The sequence below is a fragment of the Borostomias antarcticus genome (genome assembly GCF_949987555.1).
Source record: "Borostomias antarcticus genome assembly, contig: scaffold_300, whole genome shotgun sequence".
Classification (NCBI taxonomy): domain Eukaryota; kingdom Metazoa; phylum Chordata; class Actinopteri; order Stomiiformes; family Stomiidae; genus Borostomias; species Borostomias antarcticus.
The window spans coordinates 47,501-57,986 of NW_028175965.1; the positions used below are offsets into that span (position 1 = coordinate 47,501).

The following is a 10,486-nucleotide window of genomic DNA, read 5'->3' on the forward strand; positions in this document are numbered from 1 at the left end:
CTTCATGACCTGCAGACTTCATGACCTGCAGACTTCATGACCTGTAGACTTCATGACCTGTAGACTACATGACCTGTAGACCTCATGACCTGCAGACCTCATGACCTGAGGACTTAAAGTGCCTACAGGCGAGTTCTCATCATGCAGCCTAATGTTACTCTTATGTTCAGAGATTCTGACCTTCAATTCTCTTTTTGTTTATCCCCACATAATAGAACCCACATGGACATTTCAATAAATAAACAACAAACTTAGTCCTACATGTGATCCTCCCCCTTCCATCTGTCTTTCTGCCTGTACGGGGGTGTAGGAAGTGACCCCCTGAATCATGGCATTGCAATGGACACAATTATTGCAAGGAAAATTCCCAGAGGGCAAAGTAGAGAGGAGATGATGTGGTGGGATATATGTGTCATTCCTAACTAGGCGCTCTCAGGTTTTTGACACGTTTGTTGGCGGAAATGGGAAGAGTGTCAAAGGCCTTCCCCACTGCAGGGTCACTGGGAAGGATGTGCCAAGGTTGTTTTAATGATGTCTTTAACAGACTGAGAGATGGGGAGAAGGTGGTGGATAACACTATAGGTGCATTACAAGGTGGGGAAGGTTTTGGGGTGAGGAGACTGGTTCTGTTACACCTTCAACTCTAGATGAGCTGTCAGACAAAATGCTCTCTGTGTCCCTTAGACCTGAACCCATTACACAGTTCTGTGGAGTGTCTGTCCAGTTCAGATTCTGTACTACATATCAATCAATCAATCAATCAAAGCTTTATTTGTATAGCGCATTTCATACCCAGAGGCAACACAATGCGCTTTACAGAGAACAAGGGAGGAGGGCATACGACCCACTCTCTACATATTCCAGAGGGAAGCAAAAAAACAGTAATCACCCGGGGGCCAGATAAGTGAGCTGTAAAAATTCTTCCCTGACCCCTCTCAACAAGGCGATCGAGCAAGCTCCAGGAGTATGTTTGTCTACCGGCTAAGAACATTTATAAAGCAATATATTACATTAAATTACATTTCAGAGTGAGAGAGGCTAAAAACATCATAGGAGAGAGAACATTCTACGGACATGCTACGACATCCACAGCAGACACAGGGGGTACATATTCTCTCAAGTCTCAACATTTGACTGTAGGGTAGATCTCTGTAGGGTAGATCTCTGTAGGGTAGATCTCTGTAGGGTAGATCTCTGTAGGATAGAGCTCTGTAGGGTAGATCTCTGTAGGGTAGACCTATGTAGGATAGATCTCTGTAGGATAGAGCTCTGTAGGGTAGATCTCTGTAGGGTAGATCTCTGTAGGGTAGAGCTCTGTAGGGTAGATCTCTGTAGGGTAGATCTCTGTAGGGTAGATCTCTGTAGGGTAGATCTCTGTAGGGTAGAGCTCTGTAGGGTAGATCTCTGTAGGGTAGATCTCTGTAGGGTAGATCTCTGTAGGGTAGATCTCTGTAGGGTAGATCTCTGTAGGGTAGATCTCTGTAGGGTAGATCTCTGTAGGGTAGATCTCTGTAGGGTAGATCTCTGTAGGGTAGATCTCTGTAGGGTAGACCTCTGTAGGGTAGAGCTCTGTAGGGTAGACCTCTGTAGGGTAGAGCTCTGTAGGGTAGATCTCTGTAGGGTAGAGCTCTGTAGGGTAGATCTCTGTAGGGTAGATCTCTGTAGGGTAGACCTCTGTAGGGTAGATCTCTGTAGGGTAGATCTCTGTAGGGTAGAGCTCTGTAGGGTAGATCTCTGTAGGGTAGACCTCTGTAGGGTAGAGCTCTTTTCAGGCTAGATGGGTGATAGCTGGAGTAATGTAGCTAGTTGTTTCTGTCTGTGGGTTTTCTATACACAGTCTGTATTTCCTTTGCTTTTGTCACCAACTCGTCTAGAAAAGACACCGATTCTCTGTTGGCCTCTAGAGAGAATCTATTGGAAGGTAATCTAGAGTTCATGTTCTCCACAAACCGATCAAGCATGTCATCTGTACCCGAGAAAATGACAAAAAATGTCATCAATATATCTGAACCAACACTTTAAATGGGGAGAAACGGGTTACCATTGTACACACAATCCTCCTCAAATTTCCCCCGAAATAAATGTGAGTAGTTGGGGGAGAATGGACTACCCATGGACACACCTTGTATTTGAAGGTAGTAATCTTTTTCAAACTTGAAATAATTTTTCACACACTTCCTGGGCCAAATCCATCAATACTGTTTTTTTACTTCCCTCTGGAATATGTAGAGTGGGTCGTATGCTCACCTCCCTTGTTCTCTGTAAAGCGCATTGTGTTGCCTCTGGGTATGAAATGCGCTATACAAATAAAGCTTTGATTGATTGATTGAATACCTCAACAGGAAGTGACTGGTTCTCTCTCAATACCAGGTAGTGATGGAGAGCTTCTAATCCCTCTTTCTGGGGTACGTTGGTATACAATCTGGTAACATCCATAGTGCAAAGAATGTCTGTCTGCTATATCCTCAATGGACATCAACTTGTTAGGGTTAGGGTACGGATTGTAGGTCTAACAATTTCATTTATATATATTTCATCCATCAAAATGAGTCGCAGAATGAACTCAAATCAAACTTTATTTGTATAGTGCATTTCATACACAGAGGCAACACAATGCACTCTGGGACATCCATCTCTGACACTTAGTAATAGTTCCACACCGCCGACATGTTTTGCTTTAGTTCGGTAGCATGTGACGATGACACCGACTCCGCTGAAGACTGGCTCACTTTTCACTTCTTCTACGTCATCAAATGTTTTGCAACTACGTTAGATTCCCCGATCTCATATTTGGACTGAACATTGTCCGATTCCAATTGCTGGCCGATCGATTGCGGCACCTGCGCGCGCCACACAACACACACACACACACACACACGTACACACACACACACACACACACACACACACAGTTGCTTCCTCTTCCTGTAGCTCTGTTACCCTTACTCACTCACACTCTCCCTTTATCGTGTGTGTGTGTGTGTTCCAGGCAGGAGACAGTGGTGTGCCATAGGTGTGCTGGTGGTCGTCATGATCGTCGTGCTCATCCTGTTCTTCGCCCTCTGATGGGGGGTCCCGCCCACGTACCCACAATCCCCTGCTCCGACCGCCTTGGGGACGAGCCGACGGGCGGACGGACAGACGGAGGGAGGGAGGGGTAAAGAGGACAACACCTGGAACACCTGCCCGTGCCTCCTCTCCTCACTCCTCAGCTCCTCTCTCCTCCCTCCTTAGCTCCTCTCTCCTCCGTCCAATATTTAGTCTTATCTTCTCCTCTCTCTCTCTCTCTCTCTCTCTCTCTCTCTCTCTCTCTCGGCCCTGCCAACCAGAGGTCTGAGCAGTGGTGAGACTGCTGCTAGCTTCTTTTCTATTTACACATCATATCCAGGCCTGCTGGTGTGTGTTAACATTGTGAATACTGGTACAGATGAAGGGATGGAGAGAGAGGGAGGGAGGGAGGGAGGGAGAGAGAGAGGGAGGGGGAGAGAAAGAGAAAAAAAAAATACTGCCTCATTTATTTTTCTATGTCTCTTAGGGTGTCCCAGTGCAGTAAAGTGACGTGTGCCTACATTTGAATATGACTTGAGTCATATGGGTGGGAGTCGGCCTGCTGTTTATAATATCTGATCTGGAATCAGGTAGCTTGTCGTTGCCACTGTGATCAGTGTCAGGGGTGACGGTGAGATAACTGCTCCCAGATCAGTCCCCGGGTCACAACACATCGGTCAAATGCTTGGAATTATACTCGAGGTGCGCTTGATTTGTCACGGTTTCTGCTTTCACCGCTGCTGCAATGGTTTTAATCACAAATGGCGTAGGGTGAACGAAATCAAACGCACCCCAAGTAATTGAAAGTATTTGCGTGTTGTATTTGAGCCTCGACGGTGTTTGTCCTCGCTCCCTGGCGAGCGGAGGTTTCAGCCTTGAGCAGAAATGGGTTTTGTCTCTTGGAAAATCTTTGTAAGAAGAGGGGAGAGAGCGAGTTGCTAGGCAGACTGCTGCTTCAGCACAATCACATCTCTAGCACTGGCGCCCTCCGGTGGACACGACCGGTCACTACCGTGTCATATCCACATGTTGGGTAACCCCATGGAGATCTTGATAAGTAACTGTTCTGTCCGTTTCTGGTACTCCCAACACATCATGAGGTATGCACAAAGAAAATACCCAAGTTCCCAGGCATCAGTTTGCCCTGACGAAGACCACAAGGTCGAAATATGTTGCCGTTTTTATGTTTTTCACACCCTTGTATCAATAAAGGCTTCTTAATCTACATTCTCCCTCCATTTACTATCGATGGCCGGGGACCTTGGGTATTTTTTTGCAGCTGATTATTACCCAAAACCCGAAGAGCACCGCTTACTCCTGACTTCGCTGCTCACTAGAGGAGGAGGACTCTTCTTCTGACATCATGAGGTTTATCAGGATATGATGTAAATAGTATGCGTGTACTGTAATGCTTTTGCGGTTTTATTTTGGGTGCATAAAGAGTGTTTGTGTTGAAATGAGGTGGATGGATGGATGTGCCTCGTACTGCTGCAGTGTTCCAGACTCTTCCTCTCCTCTTGGGACGGTGTTCATCTCCTCCTCCTCTTCTCTTGGGACGGTGTTCATCTCCTCCTCCTCCTCCTCTTCTCTTGGGACGGTGTTCAGCTCCTCCTCCTCCTCCTCTTCTCTTGGGACGGTGTTCAGCTCCTCCTCCTCCTCCTCCTCCTCTTCTCTTGGGACGGTGTTCAGCTCCTCCTCCTCCTCTTCTCTTCTCTTGGGACGGTGTTCAGCTTCTCCTCCTCCTCCTCCTCCTCCTCCCTCCTCCTCCTCTCTCTACTCTTCTCCTCCTCTCCTCTCTCTACTCAGTCCCTGCTGGTTTTCCACAATCACAGATTCTCAGCCTCTCCTTCCATTGGCTGGCTTGGTGATGAACTCTTTCAGGATTGGCTGGCTTGGTGATGAACTCTTTCAGGATTGGCTGGCTTGGTGATCAACTCTTTCAGGATTGGCTGACGGACGTGACGACGGCCCTCGTTCCAACACCCTGTCAAACGCGCCTTCTCTCTCGTCCTCCACAGAGCAGATCTCTATGACCAGGCTAGGTCAAAGTGATGGACTCTCTGACCTGTCCAGCTGGCTCTAGATCTGTGGCGTGGTAGTAGTCAAGTAACTTAACTAGTTAAGATACATCAGTAGTGATGAAGAAGGCCTAGTCTGTATGACCACTGCTCCAAACCAGCCATTATCTGGTTAGAGAAGGCTGCAGTGGAAGTATTGGAATGTGGCCGGACCCCAGAGGTTAGCAGTCTGCTTCCGCCTTGTCCCATTTCTCCCGTGCCAACGATCAGTGTTTGTCCAGCTGTAGGAAACGACTCTATCGGTCTCGGCCTCCTGGGGAAAGCCAATGACCATGAATGTAATACGGTTTTGTAAATATGTCAGGAAAATGGCCGCCTTTGTTTGCCTTCTTCACTGCTGTCAACCAGGGGGCCTGTTTGTTTTCTACGACGTGTCGGGCCAGGCGGGTTCTACATGTTCGGTGCTCCCAGGTCCGCATGGTCTGGAAGCCAGGTCAGCCAAGGTGGGTGGAGTTAGCGTATTAGGAACAGTGAAACACCCCAAACAGGGAAGACACGGCCCTCTCTGACACCGAAGTGCAGCCATGTTGTCTCACAAGCTTTAAGCTTTTCTGTTCTGTTGCTCCAACCAAACCCAATCAAAAGCCCAGCTTTGATAGGAAGTTGTGTAACTTGCCAAGGTGGGGGTCTTCACCAGGGGGGGTCTTCACCCGGGCCTGGGGGGCTTGAGACGCACCTCGCCTGCTCCCGGCTGCTCCTCACATCCAGGGGCTCGACCGTGTGCTCCAATCAGACCAGGGTTGAGATGGATGAGGAGACTGTTTCAGCTTGGAGACTAATGCAGTAGAACAAATACACCTCTCTGGACATTGGGGGTCATTTCTACAACTCGGTTCCTACATCTAAGAATCTGTAGATCATCTATCAATAAGCTGTCAACTGCAACAGTTTTTCACTGGGCGTCGTGTGACGTTCAAACCCTTTTTTGAAGCGGTGTCCAGATTACAATTGTAGTATAGCGCTGAGTTTGAGTGTATGAGCACAAAGGGGGATTCACATTCATGTTCTGGGGTTGCGCAGAAACCAAATTGAACACAAACTGCATCTCTGCTGGTTAATGTCGGCTGGGGGTGAAGATGTTAATAAAGTTAGTTGAAAGTCTATAGATCCTCGAAAGGTGGATCCTGCATATAAAGTGTAAAGTAATTTCAATAAGCTCAAACCTGCTGATCTGTCTGTAAAACTCACCTCTTTTTCTAACGTGTACTCTGTAATATAACGATACATGTTTGCCTTTATTGTAAGATTCTTGGGAGAAAATCCCAAAATTGTTCTTAAATAAATCAGATGCTTTTAACTTGTTGGACGTCTGTCTCTTTCCAGATGCACCTCACTCCAGATATGGATCTCAATCTTAAGTTTCTGAAACATTCTTACTTCTGTACAACCAAAACTTATCTGATGTCACAGTTTAACGGAACACATCTGGGACAAAAAGGAAGAAAAAACTTTTTTTTTTGTTACAAACCTTTTATTAAGATATTCAGATTTTTTTGTTATTTTTCTCCAACTTGTTTTTTTTCTCTCGTATTTATCTTTACAGTAGTTAATGTGCAATTATCTTTTACTATCGGCTCACAGTTAGGAACTCACAAAGTTATTGGCACTTAGAACACTGGGGAGAACACTGGCATGTATAAGTTTGGGGGGGTAAGGTAGGACGGGGGGTCACAGGGGGGTCACACGGGGGGGTAAAGCTAGGTTTCAGTGGGGTGGGGGGGGGTAAGGTAGGACAGGGGGGTCACACGGGGGGGTAAAGCTAGGTTTCGGTGGGGTGGGGGGGGTAAGGTAGGACAGGGGGGGTAAAGCTAGGTTTCGGGGTGGGGGGGTAAGGTAGGACAGGGGGGTCACACGGGGGGGTAAAGCTAGGTTTCAGTGGGGTGGGGGGGTAAGGTAGGACAGGGGGGGGTAAGGTAGGACGGGGGGGTCACACGGGGGGGTAAAGCTAGGTTTCAGTGGGGTGGGGGTGTCGGGGGAGGGGCATAATCTTTGACATCAGTAGACGCATTGGGAGGGTTATTCTGTGTTCCTCTTTATGTGTATTTTTTTTTCTTCCAACTCTGGGTTATTGAACAGTAATCGTAACCACGGTGATAAGACCTCATGCTGCAAGAGTGCGCGTCTAACAATCAAACTTCCATAGTGCTTCCATGTATAATGTACAGTTTAATATATTTATATATTTATAGTGGGGAGAAAAAAAAAGAAAACGGATTTCTGCCCGACGACACCAGAGACAAGGGGGCGGGGACAAGTCGTTCACGGTTGCTATGGTAATAAAGAAGCCCCGCCCACCGCCACCAACGGTCTGTGTTATCTGAGGTAAGACTGTCTAGCTTTGACCGTCGCTCTTAGCCAATCCCCGTTCACTGTGGGCGGGACCCCCACACACGGTCTAAGACTAGTCCTGGACTGGAAAGACACTTCATTGGACACTCTGAACAAGAAGCCCCGCCCCCCCGTGAAGCCCCGCCCCCCTGTCTCTCAGAGACCACCTTGGAGAGTTTGTGAGACTCGGTTGAGCTTTTCTGACTGTTTCCTGAATGAACATAACCTGAACGACACACATAGTGGCCCAAAAGGCCTGAAGATGTGCTGTCTCCTGACCTGACCTAGGGGTCACCGTAGGGTCAGACCTAGGGGTCACCGTAGGACCTGACCTAGGGGTCACCGTAGGACCAGACCTAGGGGTCACCGTAGGACCTGACCTAGGGGTCACCGTAGGACCTGACCTAGGGGTCACCGTAGGACCTGACCTAGGGGTCACCGTAGGACCTGACCTAGGGGTCACCGTAGGACCTGACCTAGGGGTCACCGTAGGACCATACCTAGGGGTCACCGTAGGGAGGTCAGTAGGACCAGACCTAGGGGTCACCGTAGGGAGGTCAGTAGGACCAGACCTAGGGGTCACCGTAGGTCGGTCAGTAGGTGCGGGAGCTATGGCTGACAGCACAGGAGGTCACTGGTAGTTTTCACTGCATCGTAACACAAGAGTGCCCTGCTGTGTGTGGGCGCCTGTGTGTGCGTGTGTGTGAGCGCCTGTGTGTGAGCACCTGTGTGCGCGTGTGAGCACCTGTGCGTGTGTGTGTGTGTGTGTGTGGCGTCGTGTGCATCTCTGGTGTGTCGGGCTGTTGAAGAGTATTGGTTGAGAGGTCTGTAGAAGGCTAGAGGTTGCTGTTAGCAGCAGACGAGGAAACAGAGTTTGGAACACAGGAAACGGACTGACAGGAAACGGACTGAGTTAGTCCACGGGGGGGTGGGGGGGCGGGGGTTATGGATGGTACGAGCGATAGATGGATAGATCACGATGGAGGGGTGCATCTCTCGGGGGAAAGAGAGAGGCACTGAAAAAAAAACGTTTCTCCACAGGCCCCTCCTCCATTACATGGTATGCATATTCACATAACAGTGTACAGTACAAGTCATCAAGTTCCTCTTTAGGGCTTCAAAGGACGTACCCCCCCCCCCCCTGCCCCCCCCCACCTCCCTCACCCCCCTGCAGGAGGGAGGTGGACAGACTCCGCCCCCAGTTCCTGCCTGGGTGAGAGAGGAGGGGGTGGTAAGGGGGGTTGGGTGGGCACATCATCAACAACAACAACAACAACAAACAAAAAATAAAAATGAATAATAGTACAAAATAGAGATAAAAGCAGTAATGAAAAGAAGCAAGGATCTACACACAATAATAGAGAGTCCTCTGGTACAGAGTTCGGTTCACTCCCCAAGTTACCCAGAAGTCCCGGCTTCAGAATCCTGCTCCTGACGCCCGTGTCAAGTCCCCGACCAGGAAGTGACGTGAGAGCGTGCTCGGAAGGTGCAGAGGCTCTGGCTCCTCGTCTCGTTGGACGACGGGCGCTCACCCAAAGGTGCTTTTTTTTTAATTATTCCACCCTCTCTCGGTCTCGTCCTGGTCAGTGACAACATGGCGCCAGACGGGCGGATCCAGACAGACAGATGGACGGATGTGTTGAAGCACGCCCGAACACGCTCGTTTCATCAGGATTTAGTAGTGCGGCTAGCGTCAGTTATTTCAATTAACTGACAAAATATTTGGCTTTTAAATTAAAGAATTACACAGTCAAATTGTTACAACATTACAGCAGTACAACACTATTTTGTGTTTAGGAATGTGAGATGAAAACAAAATGAGAGACAACAATATAGCCAAAGATTGTCTGTTGTGGCCTGATGTTCTACTGCCATCTGTTGGCCAGATGCAGCAAGTACAGGTGCCCTAAAGCCCCGCCCCTTCTACGCTGCAGTACCAAACCCAGCCACTAGGTGGCAAAATCACTGTAGAAAGCCAGCACAATTCAGCCAATAGGATTTCTCTGAAACGGCAGAATTTTGTGAGCCAAGTAGAATCAACTTCTTCATGGACTTGTGGGTTTGATATAAATTCATTGGTTCACAATAAATGGTTAATCCCCAGCAAGGAATACATTTTAAAAACATAACGACATATCGTCTAAAACAAGGTGCTTTCCTGACAGAACCTGACAAGAGTGTTCCAACATCAGACCGTCCAGCTGTCTGTCCCTGCCCCCCCCCTCCCTCCCTCCCCTCCCTCCCTCCCCCCCCCCCCCCACCCTCCCCCCCCCTCCTCCCTGCCCCCCCCCCCCCCCTCCAGCACTTCAGTCATGCACAATCACAATGCAAAAATATGTGGCTCTCTTCGTTCTCTAGTCTATTTTTCAGTTCCTCGTCTCTCACTTTTTTCACGACTTGGCAACTTCTAAAGGTGTTAATGTTGAATTAGTAGTAGCATTTCTCTTTTTAACGAAAGTCTACAGTACACTATTCAAATTTTGTAGAAAATAAAACAAAAGGTAAAACAAAAACGATTTAAAAAAAACAAACAACAACATAAGGTCAAAAGCAAAACCATCGATCGTCATTTTGGAAACATTCTACAAAGTTCTTCTACAGAAACATGATCCTCTAGTCTAAGATGGACCCGGTGGGTTCCTCCTCCGTCATGATACTGTGCTGGGCGAGTGTCATGTGATCACCGACACTCATCTGTTTTCAAAACTCTTCCCCCCTCTCCTCTTTTCAGCAGCACTGAGATTCTTGGTCCGAAAAAAAAAAGACAGATGTTGGGAGAAATCCCCTCATCACAGACGACCCCTGACCTCGACCCCCCCCCTCCCATCTGACCTCATCACAGACGACCCCTGACCTCGACCCCCCCCCCTCCCATCTGACCTCATCACAGACGACCCTGACCTCGACCCCCCCCCCTCCCATCTGACCTCATCACAGACGACCCCTGACCTCGACCCCCCCCCCCTCCCATCTGACCTCATCACAGACGACCCCTGACCTCGACCCCCCCCCCCCTCCCATCTGACCTCATC

General features: G+C 48.6%; 1 protein-coding gene across 2 annotated transcripts in view; it reads left to right on the top strand.

Annotated features, from left to right (window-relative positions):
- The window catches only part of stx10 (syntaxin 10), a 19,399-nt gene extending 12,994 nt beyond the window's left edge, over positions 1 to 6,405 (top strand). The window contains exons 9-10 of one of the 2 annotated variants that reach the window (XR_014631257.1): positions 2,990 to 4,575; positions 4,693 to 6,405. Coding sequence is in view for 1 of the 2 variants with exons in the window: in XM_084462864.1 (XP_084318990.1) it covers positions 2,990 to 3,066 (77 nt within the window). In the remaining variant the exon portion in view is untranslated. Of the gene's footprint in view, positions 1 to 2,989 lie in introns of both variants that reach the window. The other variant, XM_084462864.1, reaches the window with a different exon arrangement.
- Positions 6,406 to 10,486: the final 4,081 nt, after the last annotated feature.